Below are 27162 nucleotides of genomic sequence, written 5' to 3'. Positions count from 1 at the left end.
AATATGATCCACTTCAAGAAACTCTTCAAATTTAAGGTGTTTACAAAGTACAAAGAAGAAGAACCATGATAAACATTCTGAATGTATCTCATTCATCCATTCATTTTCAAGATAATCTTACTCATCTCACCATATGAAATATAACTTACTTCACCAACTATTATTTATTTATTGTTATTCTTACTGTTATTACTTATGGAGTATATTGAGAACAGGAAGTGATTAAATAAACTCTTGCTTCTTCCTACACCTTTCCGAACATGTTGAATAGGGAAACTGGAAATAAAGATGTATCATGTTCCAAATAAACTCAAACTCAACTAGAAAAGTAGGACATGAAAATGATTGACGCTCCCTTAAAGCAAGGCACCATGCTTGGAGGTTATAATGTCGGGGGGACAAGAAAAAGTTTGTTTGCTGAAATATGTCTCTAATTTCCACTCACCTGGCATGAAAAGCTCTTCCCGACCAGGAGCCGTGGACACGCCAGAACCAACATGGCGACAATTCCCAGCCACAACACACACCTCAATGTTTGCATTGTTAATGGGTTTAAAATAAATAAAACCAAGATTACGTTGACGTCGCTTGGTCCATGTTGTTTGATGTGTCGGACAGTAGTAATGTGTGTTGACACAAGTCACCCATGTGGGAGGAGGGGAAACTTGTTTCTTTAGCTAGTAGTTACCACCTATCACGCACACCTATGGCAGACCAACAATGTGTTGTGTTACACACACTAACGAGACGCCCACATTGGGAATACAAAGGGATTTGGAAAATTCTGTGTTCTATTACAGATCTGGCCAACGTCATCGGGTTTATTTAATCTAACAATTGACTGAATAGATGATATATTAAGAGCAAACACGTGGTGTTTACAGTTTAAGAGCAGAACGCCGAAGCAGGCTATTAGGTCACTTCCTGTGTTGTGCAGGAAACAAAATTCACTAGCATGCACCACATTCCATGCTGCAAGCATGTTTTACAGTCAGTCAAACAAAGACATATTTGGTAAATGAAGTTTAAAAATGGTTATTAAAACTAAATCAAACCTGATGTTAAAAAAATTCTAAACAATCCAATTATACTAGTCATTATTTTCTGGTGACAGTGGACCAACTTGTAGAACCAGTGTGTACAGTAGTCGACATCTATCACAGTAGTCATCTACTATCCACTCTATAAGCTGAAGGGTGAACCAGTAAGAGCACTGAAAAAATAGAAACTGAAGTGTATTAATTAACTCATATGTTCTACATATGGTGAATGGTATTCATCTTGGAGAAAGCAAACCTTCAAGTTTGAGTACGCAGTGGTATTTCGGTTTGAGCACATGCTAAGATAAGGCCCCTTAGTTTGATATTCGCAGGTGAATTGGATCACTTATCGTAGGAAGGAGGCCCTAATAGGGACTTCGGAATGCAAACTTGATCGCCGTATCCTTGAGAGGAAACTACCCGTCTAGTTCAAACGCCAACCTTTAAGTCAGGGGTGTCCAAAGTGTGGCCCAGGTGCCATTTGCTGCCCGCAGCTCAAGTTTTTTTGGCCCGCGGCATATTGTCGAAATAAAATCAGAAAAAAAAACAACAGTAAAAATGTAAGCATAATAAACAAATATGGTAGCTAATTTTAATACTAATAATTAATACAAAGCAGACACATTGTTTTGTCTGTAAATTTATGCCTGTTTTAGATAGTTTTTTTACAAAATAAAATATCAAAATGGCCCCCGCATGCTTTGACTCGTCAGTGTGCAGCCCTTTGTGGAAAAAGTTTGTACACCCCTGCTTTAAGTTATGAGTTATGACTTAAAGCAGTGGTTTTCCAGACACTTACACACGAACATCTCCTTTTATGGTCAGGTGGTGCTGTTTAGACTTAGCGCACACCCACACAGATGGCGTGGCGAAGTTGGGAGAGTGGCCGTGCCAGCAATCGGAGGGTTACTGGGTCAATCCCCACCTTCTACCATCCTAGTTACGTCCGTCGTGTCCTTGAGCAAGACACTTCACCCTTGCTCCTGATGGGCCTGGTTAGCGCCGTGCATGGCAGCTCCCGCCATCAGTGTGTGAATGTGTGTGTGTGAATGTGGACATAGTGTCAAAGCGCTTTGAGTTCCTTAAAAAAGGTAGAAAAGCGCTATCTATACAAGTACAACCCATTTACCATTTACAAAGAAGGAACCGGTATATAAACTGATGGTTTGGCTTCTCCAAGGCAGGAATCCTCCATTTTTTGACTAAGATTCCTCCGGGTGCTGCAGACCTGTTTAAATGACGCTCGCTTGTAATAAAGCAACTTTTGGTTCAGCAAAGCATCTCCGGCGTCTCTTTTGATCCAACTAGGCAGCTGCGTCTTCCCTCGGCCCGGGAGGGGATGACAAGACCAGAAATACACTTCAAAACAAACAAAGCAGATCGTTTCTAAAAAAGTCATTTATTATTTTTTTTATTAAACTTCTATTCTTATGCAATCTGTATTTATATAAAAGTTCTAAGGCGATCAGTCAAGGACTAGGAGTTTGGTCACTGACCTGTGCCACATTACAAAAGCTTAAAAAGACGAGGCGTTGTGATTACAAGTGATATCCATGATTACAAGTGACGGACTAAATAAAATAAAAAAACGACGAGTAAGAAAGTGTTGAAACCAGTTTGGGTGGGGATCTTGTAAAAGGAGCAAGACGGAGAATAAATAACATGGAATTTCACCCACAGTTTAGGCTGCAATAGTCTCTTGGTTCTCCGCAAAGGACTGGACATTTAGCACCAGGCCTGTTAGGGACTTTGGGATAGGAGGATGATAAGACATGAACATACAGTATGCTCGGGTGATGGCAGCTATTCCAGTGTGTGCACTTCTTGTACACTCCATACATTTCCGTGTGAATAAGTCAACTCACATTAGCTGTTTTCTGTAAACAATTAGCTCATCTTTTTTTTTTTAATATTAACATTTAGATCCACATCCAGGGGTTACTTTTATTCACAATTCTGCATATCTAACAATGTTTCCATGATTATTAGTTATTCTCTTAAATACAATATTTATTTCACGTGTCAGATTAAACTGATTGTTGGGGCTGTCATAGTGGATCGTCTTCAAGTGGGGAATTCTAGTGACCCCCCCCCCACACACACACAACTGTACTAACCATAAAATTAAGTGTGTGTGCTTGTGTATCTTTAGTCACTGTCACTGGTCTCGCTGCTTGGGTCTCCTTGCACTTTGCTGCGGTGCTGCATGGCCCGGTGGTAAGCAACTTGTACGGACTTGCGAATATTTGATTTCCTGCCCTCCAGCATCTTCTCTTTGTCCAGCTCCTGGTCCACCCCGAGTGGTACTAACTTAGAGCGCGGTAGCCACTGCCTGCAAGCAAAAAAAACAACAACACACGTATACAATTTAATTGAAACGAAATTTACACCTTTTGCATCCCCCATATTTCAGCAGTTTTTATGGTAATAATTAATTGTATTTATGTAGCACCTTTCTATACAATCAAAGCATGTTACACTTCACTTCTACAGTTACACCTTGGTGGTGGTACCCTGCATCGGTAGCTACAGCTGCTGTGTGGCATACTGACAGAAACATGGCTGACAATTTACTGCCTCGCCAACCACCACCAAATTTCACTTGGTTGGAAGTTCCCTTATTATTCCGGGGAACCTTGCATATTCTAAAATGCAATCTATGACAGTACATGTTGGAATTCATGTTTTCCTCAATGAACCACAGCTCCACAGTATGATCAGTACTCAAGCAGCCCAGGACTATGAATCTACTACCACCATTCTTGACTGTAGGCAAGACAATTATTTTAGTATTCCTTTGTGTTGCCAGCTATTTAGACAAATAATTGAGTCATTTTCAGGGGATAATACATCTCTACTACTATATAAGCTGTACACTGGTGACTCTACAGAATTTCCAAGTTTTATTTCTGTTGCACTGTCCCTCAAGAAAATGTACTATGGTAAAAATGGTTGGGAAATAAATTAGGTTTCCAGCAAACGGTTGTTATGACAACAGGTTGGAGGTCGTTCCACCTCCTCTTCAGTTCTCGAAAAACCACTTTGCCCTATTTCTGTGAAATGTTCTTTCATTACTTACTCAGTTTCCGTTGAACGACGGCCACAAAATGAGACGAGTGTACTCATTCAGGAGAATCACAACGCCAACTAAAGTTAGCTTTACGGGGGCACCATGGCTCAGGTTGTAAATTGGAAAATTTACAGTCAATTCTACATCAGGGCCAGTATACATCAGCGTAGTGGTGGCAAAAACTATCGACATGGCAATATATAGCAATGCATTTTTTTTAATTTAAAAACACATTATTTTGATTAATTTTTTTAAATGTAAAAAAAGTCATTAAGTCATGTTTGCAACTGTAACTCAAGGACGACTTCTGCACAGCCGCTGCCCAAAGTGTTGTTGTAGTGCTACCTCGTTGTGAGCAAGAAAGTTCTACTAGTACATTTACAGTAGTTGGCAAAAAAACTTGATCTACTTCCTGTACAATTGCGATACATGGAAATGCATTTGGAATGAGTGATTTTGGGACTCAGTTGGTCCATTTTTACTGTAATCTAGTGTACAAATATACAACTTTAGATCAACATTTTAAGCATGACTGTCAATTGTAATACCTTAAGTCATGTGATTAATCACAAAACATTAATGCATTTATCATGTATACATTTATTTTGACCACACATTCTCCTTTACCTTAACCGCAGATGGTTACCTGAAAAGCGGTGCAGGTTGTTATACGGTCAGTGATCAGATCAATGCATACGCCAGTGCAGAGATGAGTAAAGAGACGCTGACTAGTGTGCTCACTGAAAAATATTACTTCAAAATACACCCACAGTACTTCAGACAAAACTCTTACCAAGTTTTTGAGCAAATGTAATGTGCAATTAAGAAAAACATTTAAAAATGTTCTTGTATGACATTTTAAAAATAACATTGCGTTAGTGTCCAAATATTAGTGTCTTTTTTTAAAGTTAATTTAAATTGTGCACACAAGTAATTTGCTGTGATGAAACAAAATGCAAGTGTGATTAATTTGATTTAAAAATGTAATCAATTGACAGCACTAATTTTAAACTACATTTAAAATGTATCGGTGAACTGTGTAGAACTTGGCAATATATCGCCATATTGCATTGTATTGTGACTCATGTATTGTGGGACATATCGTATTGTGAAGTCCTTACCAATACCTATCCCTACTTCAGCAAGATATTGATGCAATGCGTCAATGAAGTGATCATTTCCCATCGATGCCAATATATTCTTGCAATCAAAGAACCTTGAAATATAGTAATGTGAAGGAATTAGGACACCCGCTTCTACATTGAACTTCTACACACAAAGTGGTAAATATTGGTCAAAATATGCATCACTAGCATACTGCTTGGGCTATTATCTTTCTGACAAATACACCACATAATGGCGCTGTTATTAAACATCAAAATTCAATTTTACTTGCAATTTGTAGAATTAACACATTTGGTGTAACATCTTAGGGGACCGACCAGCAAATTTTTGAATAATTTAATCACGATTGGATAAGGAACATGACTGACATTACCCAAAACGTCTTTGCAGTTAGCAACTATCCCACGTATCTTGCCTTAAATACATTAACAGCAAGAGACAAACACATATAATGTGCCAATGCAAACCACTAACCAGGTTCTCTTATTGTCAAAAAATAGGACCAGGAACAAGTGCTCCCTGGCTTCCTGGGTCATTTGCTCGCCAAGTTTAAGAACATCCAATGGGGGGACAGGAATCGGGACACCCCGGTGGAACACCCCTTCTCTGGGCATTTTCGGATCAATGATCTGCAGACAAATAAGCGTTTTAACCCACAGGACAACAAGTGTCAAATGTTGTATTTGACATTGGACTCACCAGAGCAGGATATGAAGGGTAGCCTCTGCACTTGGCCCACACCAAGTCCAGAGCATCCAAAGATGAATAATCATCTGAGGTCATCCAGCATCCTGACCTAGCTCGGCCACGCACCACTGATGGGAAGTCAGGAGCACAATCACCACCATGTCATCTAAAGATGTATCTCTAACAATGTGTGCTCTAAAACCAAAACTGTTCTAACTCACAGTGTGAAACTCCTCGTGACCCACCGACTGAGTAGGACTCGTTTTCAGTGCCAGACGTCTCCTCGCTGCTGTCCTCTTGGAAGGCAGAGCGAGAGAATGACGCCTTTCCTCTGCCTTGCTTCGAGGGGGTCGTACTATCAGAAAAGTATAAACAAGAGTTTAACAACATACGTATTTATATTTCTTTGTGAATTCATTTAATGTAAGTTTGTTTTCATCTTGTTCGTCATTACAGGAATGTTTAAAATTCCTTTATTTCATCTTACAAAAGTATCTTGCATCACAGCGCATAGTACTAGCTGTGTCACAGACAAAATCACAGGAGTGGAAAAGCTACAACTCAACAATACTGAGATCAAAAAATCTAAACATATATTGCACACCGCTGTCTGAAAGGGGTAGAAACTTTAGACGCAAATTTGTTGATGCCATCTCAAATGCAGTTGGTGTCATTTGATGCAAGTGTCTTGCAAAAGTATGTCAATGTCCTCAATAGCTGTCCTTACCGCTTCCCTTCCATTGATATTGTGATGTGCCTTTGGTCATGTTTACTTAAAGGGGCTGTTTGCAACTTGCTCAAAGTTAAATTTTTCTAACAAAAAAATATAACAAAAAACACCACAGGCTAGTTTATGGCTATGTCCACACTGTAGGTCAATTACAATTGTTTTTCCCATATGTGAGACATATCCGATTTTTGTTATGTTAATGTGAACAGTAAAATCCCAAATTCTTCAAATCTGATGAGGCCTGTTTCAGAATTGGATTTAAACCAGATATTATCTGATGAGACTACAGTCTGAATGATTGTGTCGCATTAATGCGAACAATACGTCATCAAAAAGCGATTAACAACATAAATTATTTTGCCTACATAAACTGTTGCGACAAGAAATATTGGCTGAATGAGAACAAAACAGGCAAAAAGAAGATGTTTTAAAACTTACATCAATGTCCCACCACTCCTTTTTCCACCATCGTGCTCCTCTGAGCAGATGTCGAAGCAAATGTCACACAAAACTGCGCAAAGCCCAAATTTTAGCCCTCTTCCTTCGTAATCTTCAATGCCAAATAATTTTGTTAAGAAAATGTTGACTCCGGTTGAACAAAATCCTTGAAACTGCCACAAATCTACTAGAATTGAAGCCATGTTTACCTCCCATAAACACAATGGAGCACATGTGATGCCATATGCACATGCTTAGTGAGTTCTGGGACACATTCTGTTCACATTTGAAATCAACTTTTTTGTATCGTGAACAACCACATAAAAGATCAGATTTAAGAAAACAATTCAAATTAGGCATCAAACCCTGCAGTGTGAACCAAAGTTACCATTAGTGTTTGAATACTCAAATATATATTTTTTTACATGTAGATTTCCCACAACTAAAAATTGCATTGAATAAAAATTGCTCGTCAAACCAAGGAAAAAGTCTGGTGTTAAGATGGTCACTCACCACTGTCTCGTACACATGTACACGGCAGGAGTGTCCGGGAAGCAATAACAATTTGCTTTTTTTTATATGCTAGAATACACATTCAATGATAGCTAATGTTAGTAGCTAAATTTTGTCAAATCGCTAATATTAGCGGACAACAATCATAACTGTGTGTGCATGTGTGTTACTTGGGGCGTAGTTTACGTGTTCAAAGTCGGAACAGGGTAGGATATAATGATTATAACACTTTCAAATTTTGCGCACTCAAGGCAGCAGCTGAAAGTTGCAAACAGCCAATTTGACCATGTGTAACATAATTAATGAGAAAGATAAAACATATCACCTAGTCCTGTCAGAGGCAGCGCTGCTGCTGCTGCTGGTGGTGGACTCAGAGTCTGAGCTGGAACGTGGAAGACGGGTGTCATTTCTGTATACACGGAAGCTTTCAGTTACGGGCTGGTTCCCTCCGTCAAAACCGTTACTTGGCAACCCTATGTATATAGTACACAAATGAAGGTGAAGTCGTATGTACAATTTAACTATTTATTTTCTTGCAGTACCTGGCAGCAGGTCGTCATTGTCGCTGTCGCTGTCAGAGCTGGAGCTGGTGTGGGGGCTGCGCGGACGCTTCCTCTGTCGACTCGGGGACAGCATGGGTAACTGAGGGGGCCCGATTGGGCTCGGGGTTACTCCTGTCGAGGCGTAGCCAGTGTCTCTGTTTTTTGGAGGGCGGCCTGGTCTCTTTGGAGGTCCAGCCATTTTTGGGTTCTTCTTAGAGAATAGAACAGATGTTCGTCGACCCACTTCTGGAGCCAAGACAGATGAGGACACACTCAGATCTTGGGGGGGAGAGAAAAAAAAAGCACAGGCCTTTCAAATATTTCAAAGACAAATAAGACACTGGTACAGAAACAGAAAACAACAAACCTTTTCCACCAAGCTCCTGACTGCTGCTTTCTTCCCCTTCATCGTGGTGTCCTGCAGACGATGTATGATGGGAGTGGGAACCCCGATCTCCTATTGACTCTTTAGACCCCAAGCCCTCTCGCTGGTGGGCCAGTTTTCTCTTGATGAGACTGAGCTCCTTCCTCATAGCTTTGGCTCTGCGAGACTGTCCGATGCTGTGTTTCCCCGAGTTGGCCTCCTCAAGACGCGCCTGCACGTAAAGTAACTGCTCCTCCAATGGTAGGCGGCGTCTGTTCTCTGGTAAGAGTTCTGCTTAAGCCACAAGGAACAAAAAAACTACAGTTAAACACCATGACATGAAGCAAAGTGTCTTCTGATGGTGTCTGTTGAAGAATGATAACATTTTTTATTCATGGTAACCAATTAGTAAAGGAAGTTCACACACCATCTTCATTAGACGATAATTGCCAGTCAGTCTCTCGTTCTCTGTTTCGCTCTCGTTCCCTGTCTTGTTCACGTCGAGTGTCTGGGCTAGGTTCTCGAGGGAGGTGCATGCCAGTCTCGTAGTCAAAGCCAATCCGCTCTGCCTGCCGTCTGGCAGTTCTGATGACCGTTCCGCCCATTTCTCTGAGCCGCAGGGCAGCACGGTAGAAAACAGTGTCCTTGGCATTATACTTGAGGCAGTTGTTGACAATGAGGCCAAAGTCGGCCTCAAATGCCTCAAAAGTGAGGTAGCGGTGGGACTCTAGAAGGTTCCACATTGTCTGGAAGTCCATGGGAGTGTCAATATGGTCCAGGTAGTCTGGCACCTGCAGCCACAGTGGATACAGGTCAAAATGCAAATAACACTACAAATATGCACAAATAAAAGTCAGTCAATTTTGACTAAATGTGTGTGTGTGTGGTTGTGGTTCTATTTTTTTCAAACAAGCAGTTAGAATATGGTACATCACATAAATCCAATGTCTCATTACAACATGTCTGAAAAGGAATAAGAAGAAACAAAGCTGATTTAAGATGACCTTTTTCCCATTTCATAGCAATTTCAAACACGTTTGTTTGTTCACTTTCTGTGCTCAATTTGTAACACAAACAAATAAAATACATATATAATCAATTGAGTTCTCATGAATAAATAGTTAAGTAAATTGTGATTCATACAATGAGATTAATAAGATTATCTAATTTTCCATAAGGTTTAAGGTGTTTATGACAATGATTATTTGTTGTGCTGTATAAACTTTCTTTAAGCGGATCATATTAGTACATTGTTTGACTTCTTTGCTTAATCCATTCCATAATGTACTTCTACATACTGATATACTGAAGGTTTTAGGTACCGTATATACCAAAACTTTTGGCGATGACTATTCAGTATTCAGAAGAGTTTACATTTGTTTGGTGCTCGGAACAAGGTCATAGCGGTCTGGTAGGGCTGTGGAGGAGTGGATACTGGCGGCACAAATGTCACACCTGCCCTGGGTGCTTGCAACCCACGCTAAACATTAATTTGATTTATTTAGTGGTTTCATTTCCGAGGGGACTAAAATATTAAAATAGTAAATAAAGACTGTTATTTTGGTATATCCCAAACAAAGTGTGTTTAGAGAGTTTAGCGTACCTCTGCAAGGGGCACAGGCTCAGTGAAGAAGTTGTTAGTGTCTCTTTCCTGTAGCTGCTCCAATGTACTCCTCAGAAGCACTAGAAGGGGCATCAGCTGTATCTCTAGCGCCATCTGCTGCACTTTGATCTGAATACAGGGACGTGTAAATCATTAAATGCTACGATCTGTTAAATGCACAGAAGCCATGCATGTTATATTCTTCCAATCACACGAGTGGTTGTGTTGTGGTTTTAGTAAGCTGTGGTCCAAAACTAGTGTCTCACCGTTTCCCTCTTGAGTTTTTCTCTTTTACGGATGAGTTCCACCAACAGCCTGGCTCTCTCCAAGTCGTGTCTTAGTCTCTGCCATGCTTTCAGTTGCTCCTTTAAAGCACTTTGTTTCTCTTCAGTGTCTCTCTGCAGCATCACAATCAAGTACAAACACATGATGCATCTTAATTAAAGGAAAGACTGCAGTGAATTATGAAAATACCTCAGCACTCTTCTACACAACATACCACAGGAACTTGGGCTGAAGGCTGCAGTGGGAGGGGGTCAGCATGTCGTTGTGATTGCAGGTGGGTTTGAAGACGCCGTAGCAAAGGCACACCATTGCGGCTTTGCCTCTTCAGTGTCCAGTAGCTGTGAAGCCGCTGCATGAACTGGCTTTTCCTGGGAACTGTTAAGTTACTGGTGATTTTGCTTAGCCTAAGTGGGGGAAAAAACATGACATAACTCTTGGAAGTATGAATGCATGTTGAAGGTGGTGAATATGAATACGATTGAGCAGAGACCAACATGTACCTATGAGGGGGTATACAGGGCACAGACACCACTGGAGCAGCAGCTCTTCTCTCAGCCAAGATCTTCCTAGCTCTCTTCATCTTCAGCCTAGACTTGGCCTTGGCCCTCTTGGCCCGCTCCGAACTCCATCCCCGAGAGTCTTCATCATGGACGATGCTGGGCTCGTCATCCTCCTCCAGTTCTCCTTCACTTTGAGATGACGCTATGCTGGCACCGCCGACTCCTCCCAAAGGTCGGGCTGATCCTGGGGGAGTGTGGATGTCACAGTAAGCCGTCTTACGAACGCTGAATGAGGTTCCATTTGCTCCGGTCTCTCTGACAGGCTCCATTTTCATGTAGAGGCCAGCTTGCTGTGCACATGTGACATGGAAGGCGGTGTAACAGTTGGCTTTGTGACACTGAATGCAGGCGCCTGAGCCGCGCTGCTTGCAGATGTAGCAGGTTAGCTTCCAGCGTGCAGGAGGGATGTGCTCAATGCTGTCTATCGGCTCCAGAAAGACCGTGTTGGCAAAGCAGACCTGAAAAGCAGCAAAGTTGACTTTATTACTAAAATGTGACAAAAAGCAGAGGTTACTGCATTGAAACTAATCTTACTGATTGTGTTACTGTATTACTTCTGTAAATGTAAAAAAGTAGAGCCAGCTGTCATGAGTGAATAAAGCAACCACCAGCGCTGCTTTTCTATAGCACATTTAACTTTTGCAATGCATCAGTGACAAAACAACAAAAAATAAATAACTACTGAGAATGGAGCTGCTATTTTCAGTTCTTGGAATATGGCTGCTGCTACAATAAGGAGACACATTTTACTTGAGAGGGCGAGGACAGCAGACAAACTTGAGTGTACCAGCAAAGTGAAGCAACAGGGTACACTAATGATATGGTTGTTATGATTTCAATGTAGCCTATAAATTTACCGGAACACTTGGAACCACTGAAAACAGGTGCAGGAAATAGTACTTTGCAGTACCAGGTTTAGCCGATGGAAGAGCAATGTCAAGCCAAGTAGATACAATGCACTTGTAATTTGTAAATTGTTATTTGTATTGTACAATGATCATTAGATCTGAATATAAAAAAATATTATCCTATATATCCTATATTTGGGGTCAAGAGATTTACAAATGCCAACCAATAGATGGCGGCAACGACTTCTCCCCATGAAAGTCAAACCTTTTCTTCCAGTCACTCAGTGCGTCAGTGAGCTTGGGGGATGTGTCCATAAGAGACAGTTAAAAATTTAGCAAACAACAAAAGAGGACTTGTTAATTTTAGATTATTGTGACAGGTGATCAGTTTGAACAGTTTAAAAAAAAGATTCAGAAAATTGTTTCAAAATATTTTTCTAAAAACTTCAAAGTCTTGAAAGGAAAGTTTGTCTTATATTTCTAGTCCATATTAAAATAAATATGGTTCAGATATCAATTAAAATCTTCAAAGCTAGATCCCAACATCATGCTGTTTTGAAAAGAGTATTATTTGGTTGCTAGCATGACGCATGATGCAAATATCTGTTGCATTTTGGGTATCATATTATAGAGCTGTACGGCAACGTGCAGCAGATCAACAAAGCCCAAAAGAAAAATGCAGACGGAAAAACAGTGTGTCTTCTTCACCTCTGGAATCCACAGGGCGCACACGACGTGAGCCCAGCGTGCATCATCCGTCTGTTTGAACGCTCCTCCCTTGTTGGGGCAGAGAGCGCAGTCCACCGCTCGACTTGGTGACTGCAGGCAGCGACGACATAACCACTGGCCCTCTGGGATGTATGGCACTCCGTAGCACTCTTGGTGTACCGCCAGGTTACACATGTCACAGAAGAGGATCACATTGCTGTTTTGACACTCTCCATCATTACAGATGCAGCATACAGCGTCCTCATCAATGAGGGTACTGGGGTCTGCCTATAACAAAAAAGAGTGGGATATTTTACTCATCTGTTTTAAAATTGGTTTTGTGTTTCTAAAGTCTAGTACTTTGTTATGGCTCTCAAAGTAGGATTCCTTTTCTAGACGGTCCATGAGGTACTCAAAGACCTCCTGAGGGATAGGTGTGACACCGTCAAGCCGCCGTTTGTCGTTCATGATGTCGAGCCAGATGTAGTCCTCCTCATCGATGTCGTACTCCACTTCCTCATCCAGCTCCTCTACAGACTTGTCGATGTACCTGGACAGTAGGCCATTACAAGTAAATTGAAGAAAAGGCATTCATTACAAATGAGAGATTATTGTCTTTGTAGAGACGTGTAGAAGGAGTCCAAATCCTTTTTAGCTGACAAAATAATGGCTCATATCAAGGAATATATACCTTTGATGATGTTTTCTTTAAAAGGGACGTATGATGAGTTACTACAGTTCTGACTTATACATGTTGTTACATTGTTGGATACCAAAGCGTCAAATCAGAAGGTTCGTGCATTTGGCGTGAGCTTACACCCAGTTTTGGATGCTTCTTAATGTTGTTTTGCAGTCTTTTTTAACATTGTGACATCACAGTGTGGTGGACGTACTTAAGTGGACATTTCTAGTACATGCTGTCTGTCGGCCAGCCTCCTCCCCCTCTGCTTCAGGCTGCCTTGAACCTCTAGTGTTATTCCTTCTCGTTTCATGCCCCCCAGCTTGCTCTGATGTCTACAAAATAAATACTTCCGTGTTTATATTTGTCCACAACATTTTACACGGGACTGTTTTGTCAACATGGACCAATAAGTACAACGTTGGATTAGCCGCTAAACTCCGATAGTACCATCGCAACATTACAACTTGATTTGAGGAAACATAGGAGCGAAGGTAGGATAAAGTATTAATTTCATGTAATCATCCCATGCCCACGCACAATAATAACATACAGTAAAATAAGTTCTGGCTTTTTCAAAAATACATTGTTTATTAAGTTTATTTTCGACAGGCTCTTAAAAAAGTGGAGAAGGTGGAAGTGGAGGGTGTCATTTGCAATCTAAAGGGAACGCCTCTTCACACCGACTGTTTCAGACCGACTTAGAAAGCGGGTTATTAATGTGACTGTGGAGCACAATATCCACCAAAGCATATCCTATATATTTTATCTACATCAGGTCTTCAACGTTTTGCAGGCCAAAGACCCCTAAAATGAAGGAGAGATGGAACGGGTACCCTCTATTTACGTATACTGTATAAAATTGTGTAATAAATTAAACTGATCCTAAAGATACCTTGTAGTTGTGCAATACTATGATATCCAGATAATACAGTATAGCACCGCTAATCTCTAGCTGGAAATGTGTGCTGCTATCGCAGGCTAAAAGCTCACATCGCTAACTGGAAACTAGTACTGCTAATGGCTAGCTGTTAACTAGCACTGCTAATCTCTACCCGGACACTAGCCATGCTAATTGCTACCTAATTTAAATGCTCATCAAAATATAATGATATAGTTATTTATTTATATTCTTATTTTAAACCTGCAAGGTACAGTTAGAAGGTTGGCCATACCAATGTCGTTTAAAAACTACTATACAGTGTGTTGGATCAATGTTAATGTGTATTTCAAGACATTTAATTGTGTGGAAAAATTGCAAAAATAAAAAAATATATATATTCAAAAAATGTCTTAACAACCCAAAATGTGTCTACCCCCAGCACTACCCTGTTAAATACCTCTGATCTAGATAGCCCTCAAGTACGTTAAATGTAGGTTAGAATCATCATTGCTCAGATGTATTCATCTAGCCACTCACTAGTATTGATGACAATTGTACGAGCAACAGCTGATTTTTTAAATGACTTGACGTCTTATGTAAGCACTTTAAAAAAATATTTTTATCAGACTTTGGTCATTGATGTAACTTTGTATGAAGACACAGGTTAGATTTAAAGACTAGGTCAATAAACACATAACTTAAATAACAATAAATACACACAATCATGATATCAAGCAGACTATGCTGCTTATTAGTCTTACCTGTAGTAAGACGATGGCCGATCAGGGGCATCGGGTCTCTCTTGGTCCAGTTCTCTAAACACGGCTTCCGGCAGTTTGACAGCCGGCCCCGACTGAGTGGTGTGCTGATGAGAGGAGCCATCCTTCTTCTTTTCTTTACTTTTATGTTTCCCGGACTTTGGCGTGGCTTTGCCCCCATTAGATGACGGCATATCGGGCCTGTCTTTGCCACTACCTCCTACTTCGCTGCCTCCAGCTCCACCGTCGCTACCGTTACACACCCCACCAGCACTACCACCTGTGACAGAGGGTGGGCCGTCCTCCGCATCACTGTCCTCCTCTGACACTACATCTATGTTCTCGAAGATGCTGATGCGGTGAATGCGTCCTTGAATCTCCAGCTCCACCATTCGTTGCGCCTGGGCATACGTCATTGTGTCCCTGCTAGGGGAATGTGAAAGTTCAGACCTATTGGGGCTACTCGGTATATTCCCATCATGCCCCTGCCCTCCTCCTTTACCGCTACCGTCGTCCAAATCCATTGACCCAGCTAGTGACGCGCGAGGAGGCCGTCCCTTACGTTTCTTCTGAGGCACAGTCTGCGCAGGAGGCGGGTTGTCGTGGTCATAGCGGTAAAGGTGGTACTCAATGCCACTGTAGCTCTTGTAGACCTTGCGACAACTCTCCACAGGACACTCATAAGGCGGCTTGGTGGCCCGTAGGTTGTGACAGAAGGTCTTTACATCAAAGTCCAGTCCCATATTGCCTACAGCCACGGCTGGGTCAGATACTTTTGAGGTTTACATCTGAAACAAGGGTAAACAATACAGAGATCAATCCGGGACATTTATGTGACAAATCCTGTTTGCACATAGTGCACCTGCTACAGTGCAGTCACGTGACTACAACAAATCCCCCCAAACAAAACAAAAGGTTCCCTGCAGTATCGCTGAGTCTTCACTTAATATCACTGTTATAACAGTTAACATGTAACCGCAGTTTCACACACCGTAACTAACCTAACAGTACTTTGGACAAAATATACACTAGCGAAACTTCCCCAGCTAACCGAAGCATTATACCGTCGCTAACGTTAGCTTAGCACAGCGCTGCTATTTCCACTGGCAATGAAGCTAGCACGCACTAACGTAGCACAAATGTCAACCACCAAAGTGCAACACCAGGGAAGACAGAAAAAGGCACATTAACCACGCAGCTTACGTTTTTGTTCATCCTGGAGGAGGGTTCAATTGTGGCAAAGCGAAAGCTACATATTAGCTGCATTGGCAAGACATACGTTAGCTTAAGAAGGAGCTATCCTTGATAGGTTGCATGGTATGTTACTACCTTTGACAAACAATAATACCTATATTGTTAATATCTACATTTTGTGAAGGTTCACTGGAAGTTGACATTATTTCAACCCCACGCTTGCGTTTCCCTCCACAACGACCTCACCCTCGGAATCTGTCACTTAGCACGAAATGACAACAATACTGCTTACTTCTCTAATATAATAGTCTAATATTAAGCCTCTTAATAAAATATTGACAAATCCGTGGTCTATAATGGGGGAAACGTGCTGAAACGATCAACACTGCTACACGCTGTTTAGGTTTAACATACAAAAACACTTCGAATTAGAATGTGTTAAAGGTAGATTACAATAATACTCATAAGTACTTGATTTACTGACAAACAGGCCGTCGAACAGCACATTACTGGACTAATAAGCACTTACTACTCCACGTTCCTCAAGACTGCCCGCTCCGGAAGCCTCACATCGCATCGGAAGGGTCGCAAATCGACATGAATGATGTGATTATTAATTCCCAGATGAAGCCGTGTGTAGTGTAGGAAGCGTGAAGTGTGTTATTATACAATGTAGACCCAGATTATTTCATTGTGTTAGGAATACTTCGGGCACTCGCTCGAACAAAAGCGGCTGCCATTGCTGTAACACTACGCCTCGGACGCGGGTTGGCACTTTCGACACACAAAGGGAGCCTCCAAAGCGCTCGGCTTTGTTACTGAAATACGTCCTTCGTGTTCACTTGAAACACATTTCTTAGATACCTACTGTTTGGGCTTCACAAATATATTTTTTAAACCATTTATGCTAACAATGTTTTCTAATTTTAATAGAAAGCGAATCTGTCGCGGGTGTTCTCATACATTGGCTTTACACAATTTGGCGTCTTGTTAGAATGTGTTCATCTTGAAGGTTTCGGCGCTTTGTTTTGTTTTAAAATGTCAAACGTAAATATGTTTCTGTGAGTTTTAAGATGAAAGCACTGAAACGTGAAGATCAGAGTGAAAATAAAATTTATTTATCTGTGTCATACAGTGCAGCAGGGTATGAGATACAGTAAGAAATGTGACAGGCAGGCAAGCAACCCCACTCACTTTTAATACAAGTTTATCCACAATCTGAGCATAGTCACTGCAAGGGAATGTTGGTCAGAGACATGCAGGGATGGATAAAATGTCAGAACTGGCAATTCAGTCTTTTGATCTCTGCCACCAACTTGGTCAACAAGAAGTACCCTTACTCTGTTCAAAACAGCACATTCCAGATACAAATACCAGAGAACAGAAATCTCTTACAACTGGAAGAATGTCCCTAAAGCAGAGGATTCTTACTATAAAATTCCAATTCAAACTGAATTGATGGTATACCATACATCAAACCAACCTCTCCATTATGCATACACAAAATATACAGTTTACACTACAACAAAGCTGTACAATTCACAGCTTGGAAGGATCAGGGTCCTAAATCCGTTCTTACATGTTGTGTAGATATTGCACCACAATAACTTAACTGCTTGCTCCAGGTTTTGTGGGGGAAAAAATGTTGACCACATTTTGGTGACCTTTACGAACATTAAAGACAGTGAAAGCCATGCATACACCCAAGGAAATACATAATCAAATAAAATTATGGGAATAACTTGTGCAAATCTCTCTTTAACTATTATTTCAAATGTGCAATATCTGAAAATGGAAAATGCTTTATGCAACCGATACCAGCTAACAAAATGTCAAGGACTTAAGTAACACTGCTGTTTGTTTATCCTTTCTCATTTCGATGTAAGGACTTTGGTACTATCCAACGTAAATAAAAGGCTTCAGTGTTCAGTGGAGTGCCTCCTACAATAGCAGCATCAAAAATCAAATAACTTAAAAAGTCCAGTTAACTGGTGACTGCGCGCAATACTTGATGCTGGGTATTAGATACATTTAGCAGTAGGGAATTCAGAGTTTTCTTGCTAGTGTCATGTTCATACTTTCTTCCAACATTTCACTTATTCCTGTTACACACATCAGATAAGGCTTGTGGCAATGCCAGAATCAAAGCTTTGTGGAAGGATTAAATTGCACTTTAAAGCCTCAAGCCTTCATTTATTAATTGCTACATTCTGACCATGACCTAACCAGAAGCAGTTACTGTAGAAAGAACTATGTACATCATTTATGGCTCTGGACATTGCCTTTTGTCTAACCACAAGGCTTTATAACACTACTCAATCTTGTGCTTTGTCCAACAGAACCATTTGACCTTAAAGAGGGGTTTCATCTGCTGGCGTAATTCATCCCTCTTTTGTCATCAGTAACACATTAACTAGTTTTCCTTTGCAAGGCAACAGTGCATTTTACCTCTACGGCATAGTCACAGGGGTGAAGAGTAAAAAAAAAAAGATTGAAAGTAAATTTTATTATAAGAATAAGAGCATATCTTGTGTTTATAATAGTGCAGTGCTACAATGGCATTCCTAGATAAACCAAAACGCTGTCTGTGATGCATTAAAAAAAGACTGCACTCAAACGACCCATCACATAATAAGCAAAAGACTTGTATGTCGACAAGCTGTTTTGCAGAAGATAATGTTCAAGGCACTACATTCCATCAATAATAATACTGTGGATAGGATAAATGATTAATTTGGGCCCAACTGGCATTTGAATTCCAAATTACACCTGTAGTTGGTCAAGTATACGCTTGTGTTTAGTCCAAAGAAATAGAAAGTACAATAATGGGGGAAAATGTAATGAAGACAAATGACCAAGTTTCAGTTGATAAGCATTACATTGTCATATATAACACACACACACACAGTCATAAACCAAATGGTAACTGTACAAAGAATATCAACCTTTCTTTCCTGTACCTACAAGCTCTGAAAAAAACGTGCAGTTATGGTGATTCAGCAAAATACAAATGGGCTATTCATTCACACCGACTGCAGGTTTTAGGTAGTCCTGGATGATTTTGGACTAAGGTCATTCTCAGCGTTGTACATTTCTAGAGGGGGTGCTTGGATTTCAGGTTTTGACGTGGCAGAAAAGGGGTTCACTGATTTAACAGGCCGAGGCAAGCCAGGCCACTGCTGAGTGTAACGAGGGCCAGGAACCAAAAAGTACCTAGGGGGCAAAGTTTGAGGGTAATTGGGACCGTGGCTTCTTGTTGTGCTAGAGTGCGAAGCAGCAATCAGGGGATAGGAGCAAGGCAACTTGCTGGGACCAGTATGACATTTAATCTGGAAGTGAATTGTTAGACAAAAGATGCATTATAGGTCATGAACTAGGGACTATACATCTTATTAAATGACACACTTCAACTCCAAATACCTTAAAGGGCGCTGCTCCCATGGACACAGTTTGGCCTTCCAGGTCCTGCAAGCGCCTCTGCTGTATGATCTGGTTCAAGGAAGGGGGTGGCTGATTGGCCGCTGATATAGCCTTTGGCCAATCATCTACCAGTTTGTGCAGATCATCGGTAAACGTGCTTCTCTTATTGTTGCTGTTGTTAGTCTGGACCTGAGCAAGCAGACTGATTGACTGAGGAGATGGTGATGTTGTGGCTGAGGCGAGTGATGGCTGTGTCTGAGCTGTGGCAGCACTGAAAGAGGACCCTGGAAAGACAAAAAGCCCAATTCAAAATCTAAAATTCAATCATCTGGCTGATGTACAGCGGAATTTAAGATAAGATTTATAATGGAATATAGCCAATTAAAAGTAATACATTTTGCCAACATAGACCAGGGATATTCAACTAAATTGTTTTGGGGGCCACATTTCCAGAAAGCAAAGGACCAGGGGGGGTGGACTTCTCCCTTCACTATTAGTCTTAATTTGTATATTCTAGTGAACCAGTGTCCTCTACAGTAGACATATTATTTTGGTCTATTTATTTTGTCAGAGTTAAAGGAACATGCTGCGGTTTTTAAGGACCTTCTGCAAAAGTTAGTCAAATATCATCTTATGACAGAACTCTAGTGTTTTTAAGACTGCTGCAAAAATGTGAGTCACAAGTTTTTTTAACTGAATTCGAGGGGGCCACCAGTTGAATAGCCCAAATGATGAAAAAGGGAGGACCTAAAATGGAACCTTGAGGAACACCACTAGTACAAGCTAAATCCACACTTTAGTTACATAAATCACATAATGAAAAAGGGACTTTTTAAGGGGTGCCTTGAGGAACACCTCAGTTATGTCAATCACAAGTCTGGACCCCAGTGTTGTTTTTTGCTTCAAGGTTAAAACGTCAATGTATGGAACTGCCAATGTATTTACACCGGCCGTGTCATACCAAAGACTATAAAAATGGGACCCAATACCTCCCTGCTTGGCACTCAGTATCAAGGGTTGGAATTGGGGGTTAAATCACCAAAAATGATTCCTGGGCACGGCCACCGCTGCAGCCCACTGTTCCCCTCACCTCCCAGGGGGTGATCAAGGGTGATGGGTCAAATGCAGAGAATAATTTTGCCACAGCTAGTGTGTGTGTGACAATCATTGGCTCTTTAACTTTGAACTTAACACTGGAAAAACTCACAATGTCACCAACTATATATTTCTAATATCTAGTCAAAATATCTGAACAAACTTAATACAAGTCACAATCCCCTGAATAGTAATTTTTCAGTGAGACGTAACTTGTTTTTAGGCAAAAAATCTTCTGACGGAAAAAAATCCTACTTTTGCGCATCACAAATTTGTTAAGACACAACACTTCACAATACTAGTAAGTATAGCTAATAATATGTTTTAATTGCTATTTTCAAGATCAATCAATCAATCAATCAATGTTTATTTATATAGCCCTAAATCACAAGTGTCTCAAAGGGCTGTACAAGCCACAACGACATCCTCGGTACAGAGCCCACATACGATCACTTTTAGGTTTTTAAAGCTTGAATATAATGTATTCTTTCAAGAAATCTTACCAAGACAATTTTGGCAGATTTTCTTTGCTCATTACAAGCAAAAATAACTTGTAATAATTGTTTTTACTTTTTTTTAAAAAGGAGCATTTTTTCCAGTGCAGTGGTCCAAGTTCCTCTACACAACAGGAGCATATGTGTGTTTTTAGAAATTTGCTGCAAAAATGTTTGTCTCCCAGGTTTTAAACTGAACTCGGTATGGTGTCATTACCGGGCTGGAGTTGGCCCCCGGGCCGTCAGTTGAATATCCGTGCAATAGCTGTCACAAATCAGTATAAAATGTCTCTTACATGCAAGCAATGACAAAATTAGAACAACACTGTCATGCAAAACAAAAAACACCAACTACTATATTTCCAAGTGCTGAGAAATAAAAGAGAAACGCAAGTGCACAAAATAACACACGAGACGGAAAGACTATAAAAAAGTAAATGAGATAGTTACTACTACTGCGCTCTTTGCCTAGACATAGTCGTTTCAGAGTGGACCCTATAAAGAGTTAAAACAGCAAAAGACAAAAAAGAGTTAGGCCAAAGAGGGCACAGGGCATGAACTTGGACAAGCTGCTTCAACAGCACATTCAGCTATCAAAACGATCAGTGGGACAGAGAGAGAAAGAGCAAAAGAAGACAAGGTGTTTAAAATCTGTAAGGAAATTGAAGGAATTGCAGTTTTTTTTATTTAAATGATTTAAAACGATGTATTTGCATTATATTTATATTGGCGCAAAATGATTACAAATCTAAGCTGACATTTGGACAGTTAAAATAACATATGTTCACTATCACCTGTATTTTTCTCTGTCAGAAGGAAGTGTTGGACATTTTGCATTCAGAAGAATATTAATGTTCGCTCAGAAAGGATGATCGGAGCTTTGGTAAGCCTGAATTTCAAAACAATCCGGTTTGTCATTGTGACAATGCCCGTTTAACTATAATTTAAAAATCGAAATAGCACACAGATAACTACTGTACTTTTAACCTAAGGTCAAAAACATGCAAAAATGATGAGAAAAAGTAAGGAGATAATACAGCAATACTAATGATACAGCCCTTCACTTAGCGGCGCAAGTCTCCCACCGTGCCCTGCCTGGTGCCTGAATCATGCACGTCATCTCCATCCAAACATGAGGGACAGAGAGTCTCTCTCGTCTACCTTAGCAAAGAGGATGGCTGAGCTTTGTGTTAGTGTTCATGTGATGACTGAACTGGGGAATGTTATACAATATGAGAGGAAGTCCTCAACAAATAAAAGCGTGAATAAATGTTTTGGCAATGTTTCACTTACAAATACACTATCTTGCCTGTTAAAGATAGAACTAAAGCCCCATGTTTGGAGAGATCTAGCTGCACTGTTTGTGGGTTTGCTTCTTTTTTTAAAAGCCAGAAGCACTGCATGACGCATCCTTAGGTGTGTGGGTGGATGCTATACCCATAAAATGTAAGGTTATGGATGTGACTGTGGTTCTGTGAAAAATGACTGATTAGAAAAGGCAGTAGGTAACAATGATGTCAAAGTTACTACCAGCCTGGGATTTTGTGGCCACGCAAAAATGTGCACATCCTTGAAATGTTTCCTTTTCATTCTTTAAGCTATCATTTATAACTGGATTCTCTAAACATGTAATAATGTATTGAAAATGTACACTAAAACTATTCTATTTTTCCTAACTGCAGTGTTAGAATCTAAACTCAAGCAAATAAAAAATGTGCAGCTCATTTAAAGCAAGTAAATTATTATTTTTGTCAAACCAAACATCGTGTAGTAACAAGCTGGATAATCATAGTGACTTGACATTCTAACATATTGTTCTAATGTAATCCATCCATCCATCCAATTTCTACCGCTTAAATAGTGCAATGTTGAAACCTCTCTTAAAATAGCGATTCTCCTTTACAGCAATTTTTTAATACAGCTTTTAAAACATTGTTGTGCTTTCTGTCCTCCAAGGTCATAAATTCCAAAAATGTGTATATTTCCATAATTTGTAAGGTAGTATTCTATCAAAATAACCGTGATATACTTATCGGCTATCAAGGTTTTTTATTTGGCCCCAGTTTGCCCCTTTCCGCTGTCTGAGATCGATTTTTTTTAACTCATCCTACTTGCCCCCCGCCCTCAGCATCCACCTTTTCCCACCTTTTCACGGGGCGCCGCAAGTAGCGACCCATCAGCGTTCCTGTTCTGTCTCCCTGTACTATGTTTGTCTGCTCTTGAACGGGATTGTGTGGAAAATGACATTTTGTTGTACTTGTGCAATGACAAAGAGATTCTTCTTCCAGACATGTCATATAACCACTTGAAAATGAAAAGGAAACATTTTCTAGCAGCACAAGCTATGTATATCCTGGGATTTATAGCTAATTTGATCAATTCAAAACAATTTGATTTTGTTGCATTACACAAATCTTCTGATGGAGAGGACATTAAAAAATATAGAGTTTGAGGTTGGCTGATAAATGTCTGCCAACAGCAATAACGGTAAGTGAACCATGCTAAAAGACAATTGGCTGACCGCAAGTTACATTAAAAAAAGATTATGGAAATGAGAGAGTGAGAAAATAGAAAGGAACAAATACAAACAGATGGACAGAGACACAGGTCCACTGAGGAATCTAGTGCGCGGTTTGCTACTAGATTTATAGGTGACTCTCTCTGACGTTTGGTGGTAAACCGTCCAGCCTGTAAAAATGAATATAAGAGGGAAAAAAAGAGAAGAAACAAGAGAGATACTTTGAAAAAAAGGGCACAAAGATAAAAGATGAGAAACCCACACTATTAAAAGCACTTGCAAATGATGCCGACAAGGAGTAAACAGTAGTGATTAATGGAACTGATTGATGTCACTTATGACACATCTATACCAGCTACTCATAGAGCCTACTTTTCCTAGGAACACACATATTTAAGTTCAAAATAATTTATAAAAGATTTTGAAGTGACCTGACTTATCAAAATATATCAGTGTGTAGAAAGTGTAATCTGTGATTGCAGTTAAAACATCAATTGTCAGGTTATCACTTTGGTGTCAATCAGGGTTGGTCCTCATACTGTGTGGTCCTGCTAGAGACAACGCTACAACTCTAACATTGCTCAGTGTTTTCCCAATGTTGCATATATGTCAATATATTAATGTATATCTCATAAACTGTATGTAGGCTCTTGTAATGTTTACCTTGGTTTGCTAAGTTTGTCATCCCGTCATTGTGCTGCCCAGTGTAGATGTTGTCTGAGGAGAAAGAGCCTTTCAAAGAACAGGGTTGCTGGGTGTGGACCTGCTGCGGGACTGTGCTTTGCTGATTGACAGAGCTGGAGCTGCCACTGGAGTGGGCAGAACCATCAGAAAGAATCAAACTTTTAGCAGGAGATCCAGACGAACTGCCAGTACTTTCACCTAGGTGCAAAATAAGAAACTGGTGAAAAACATTTGCAACCAAAAAAAAAAACTGGGTAACATTATTCAGACATTGCTGAATGTGATGCCTATGCAGTGCACTCCCATGCTGTCACGCCATCAATGCTAAACCCACACACCTTTACTCTCCACTGTAGTGTTGGTGTTAGTAAGATTGCTTTTGAGCTGCTGCACCATTGGATTGAGCAATTTTCCAGCCTTTAGTTTGTGTTTACTGGCTTTGCGTCTTCGTCCACTTGGAGGAGCACAATAAAGCAGGCCAACATTTGGTGGCGGAGATTTTCCCAGCTCTTTGTATAGACGTTCAATTTCATTCCTCTGAAATGCTTGCAGATCAGAGAATTCCTTCATGTGTCTAAAATGTAGAAAGCAGTTTGAAATGAATTGACCATATTTACTATACAGCAAAAATAAGTCGATTTATATTGTTATGCAATCAGACATGTGCTTGCATTTTTAACACAGAGATACATAGTTGTTCTATCCTGATGTGCTCGTTTGTACATTAACATTGACTACATTGGTGTTGCTCTGGGTGTCAGTTACTTTACTTTTTTCTCAGCTCCTGTAGTTCTTTCCACACGTCTGCATCCTCAAACTCAGAGTCATTGTCACTGCTGATGTAGGAGGACTGCGTATGTCCTGTAGAAAGTGAAGGAGCGTGACCATTCATTTCCTGTGGCTGTCGTCTGGGTGATTGAGTACTCAGCTCGCTTTTGCTCCGACCAGATCGCTTAAGAAAGGCTACTGCCCTCTTCATGAGGTCGCTTCCACTGTGCTCGGGTAGAGGATGAGCTGAGGAGTTAGCATTGGCTAGAGGAGGAGCTTTGCTGCTGACGCTGTCCTCATCTGCAGAATCAGAGTGGAGGTGTGACAAGTGGTGGTGGTAGTGGTGATGGGTTGGCGTGCCTATGGTCATGGCCCGTGGTATATGCTGGGGTGTGACATCAGTGCTGGAGACAGGGGTAGCTTGATAGAGGTTTGGTGGGGCAGAGAAGCGGTTATTAATTTTGGGTCTGGAGGCACCAGTGCTCTCATTGGTTGCAGCTTTCAAAAATAATCTTCTGCCAGCTACATCGTCTTTGGTATTTGTTTGTGAGCCATTGCTGTGGGACTTTAGGGAACCACTAGAGTGCATCGGGGAGCAGCAGGTGCTGCGCCCAGGATTGCTTTTTTCCACATGACAAATTGCATTTGGTGATGTGGGTCCTACCTGAAAGAAAGACATTTTCATTCTTCAACTAAAGAGAGGTTCAACTAAACATAATGCAGCAATGGTCACAGACCTCACACGGCAATCTAAATGAGCAAATATACTGGTAAGTCAATTCTTACTTCAAGAGAGCATTTGGAGTTACATGAAGCACAACTTACAGTCACATCTCTTCTGTTCAGACTTGTGTTAGTAGCTAAAAGAGCAGAAAGAAAAAATCACTTTTCATAAAAAACAAGATATTACACAAAATGTTTATTACTTACCTGCCAAAACAGAGTCACTTAGTGCACCCACACATTCTGGGCTTTCAGGAATCTGAGGCTAAGATAAACAACAGAGATGCGTGTGTAAGCCCAAAAAAGTCGTCTTGCAAAAGTCTAATCAATAGTGCCACAAGTCTGTGATGCTGTCGTACTAAAACACAACCACACAAATAAATGCTCATGTGTACGTGAACACACACACACACACACACACACACACACACACACACACACACACACACACACACACACACACACACACACACACACACACACACACACACACACACACACACACACACACACACACACACACACACACACACAACTTCAGTGTTTACCAATGGCTCCCCCTGTTTTTTGGCAAGTGGGCCCTCACTGCTATGGCCATCTGAAATAGATGTTGAATTGACCGCTTCTGTGCTGGAGGTATGCGGGTCAGACACAGCACTGGAGGGCTGAGAGGTTGCATGTTCCTGGTATAATAGATTCCTCAGCTTCTCATCCAATGTCTTAATGGTGCAAACAAACTCCACCCGACGTGGACCATCACTGTCCGACTCTGCAGGCCCCCCACTTGCTGGCTGTAGATGGTCTAATGATACAGAAGTCTGATGCGCTGGACTTTGAGGTTGGGAGGTGACTGATGCCGGCGGTATAGGTGTGGGATAGGGTTGCTGGAGGACCACAGACTGATGAGTGGTCAGCTGCAAGGGTGGGTCCCCAGTTGGACTGGTCTGGTTGGCATGAGTAGTTTGTGTAGCCAAACCAGCTACCTTATTAATAGTATTGACGTCCAGAGAAACTGGTGGCACGAAAGCACAGCATGGGATGTCAGTTACTATAGACACAGCAGAGATGCAAGGTTTTTCATTAGGAAGGGTGTTATTCTGGCTAATAGCCACAACATTGGGTTTGGTTTTATTGACAGTGGACTCGGGTGGCTGGACATGGGCTTTGTCAGTGTTTTGGTCTTTAAGTTGCACTGACATGGGCAAAGGGTCTTGTGAAGATAAAGATGTATGAGCAATAGAACATGCAGGTGTGTTTCTGATGGGTTTCACAGATATCGTAGCAGACTTTTCCGATTCTGTAAAATATAAAAACCAAGAGTTAATCAAGAGCTGAAAAGAATGGGACTAGAAGCAGTTAAGGCCATAGAAAAGAGGTGGGAATAGGAACTGAGTTTTTGTTGTTCATCAGTATTACGTCATTTCTTGTCTTCA

The 27162-nt window shown here is 40.8% G+C and overlaps 3 protein-coding genes across 16 annotated transcripts in view; all 3 read right to left on the bottom strand.

The window, feature by feature from the left end:
* Positions 1-831, bottom strand: part of LOC133653833 (interleukin-17 receptor C) — a 45677-nt gene extending 44846 nt beyond the window's left edge. For both annotated transcript variants that reach the window (XM_062053567.1, XM_062053568.1), the window contains exon 1: positions 446-831. In XM_062053567.1, the coding sequence (XP_061909551.1) occupies positions 446-541 (96 nt within the window). In that variant the 5' untranslated portion in view covers positions 542-831. The remainder of the gene's footprint in view (positions 1-445) is intronic.
* Positions 832-2427: 1596 nt separating this feature from the next.
* brpf1 (bromodomain and PHD finger containing, 1) lies at positions 2428-16808 on the bottom strand. 4 transcript variants are annotated; one of them, XM_062053563.1, is made up of 16 exons: positions 16557-16808; positions 14837-15621; positions 12874-13063; positions 12514-12801; positions 10898-11415; positions 10612-10801; positions 10379-10510; positions 10113-10241; positions 8937-9300; positions 8513-8803; positions 8146-8424; positions 7929-8076; positions 6144-6277; positions 5935-6050; positions 5710-5864; positions 2428-3372 (listed from the first exon to the last, which is right to left on the bottom strand). In XM_062053563.1, exons 2-16 carry the CDS (start codon positions 15574-15576, stop codon positions 3189-3191), a joined length of 3858 nt encoding a protein of 1285 aa, XP_061909547.1. In that variant the 5' UTR covers positions 15577-15621; positions 16557-16808; the 3' UTR covers positions 2428-3188. The 4 variants fall into 4 exon arrangements, with proteins under 4 accessions (XP_061909547.1, XP_061909549.1, XP_061909548.1 ...); XM_062053565.1 differs by having other exon boundaries at positions 8513-8800; positions 16557-16805; XM_062053564.1 differs by lacking the exon at positions 16557-16808 and adding an exon at positions 16037-16461.
* Positions 16809-17123: 315 nt separating this feature from the next.
* LOC133653831 (serine/threonine-protein kinase WNK2) overlaps positions 17124-27162 on the bottom strand; it is a 74271-nt gene continuing 64232 nt past the window's right edge. For 4 of the 10 annotated variants that reach the window (XM_062053559.1, XM_062053555.1, XM_062053561.1 and 1 more), the window contains 10 exons: positions 26278-27026; positions 25937-25994; positions 25832-25866; positions 25009-25670; positions 24577-24812; positions 24218-24436; positions 23626-23724; positions 21487-21531; positions 19448-19731; positions 17124-19356 (listed from right to left, as the gene is read on the bottom strand). In XM_062053559.1, the coding sequence (XP_061909543.1) occupies positions 19069-19356; positions 19448-19731; positions 21487-21531; positions 23626-23724; positions 24218-24436; positions 24577-24812; positions 25009-25670; positions 25832-25866; positions 25937-25994; positions 26278-27026 (2675 nt within the window). In that variant the 3' untranslated portion in view covers positions 17124-19068. Of the gene's footprint in view, positions 19357-19447; positions 19732-21486; positions 21532-23625; positions 23725-24217; positions 24437-24576; positions 24813-25008; positions 25671-25831; positions 25867-25936; positions 25995-26277; positions 27027-27162 lie in introns of those variants that run through there. The other 6 variants (XM_062053556.1, XM_062053558.1, XM_062053560.1 and 3 more) reach the window with 6 other exon arrangements.

Source organism: Entelurus aequoreus, linkage group LG07, assembly GCF_033978785.1.
Source record: "Entelurus aequoreus isolate RoL-2023_Sb linkage group LG07, RoL_Eaeq_v1.1, whole genome shotgun sequence".
NCBI classification, from domain to species: Eukaryota; Metazoa; Chordata; class Actinopteri; order Syngnathiformes; family Syngnathidae; genus Entelurus; species Entelurus aequoreus.
The sequence above is the reverse complement of the archived record's forward strand: the minus strand, read 5'-3'. Positions and strand labels throughout refer to the sequence as shown.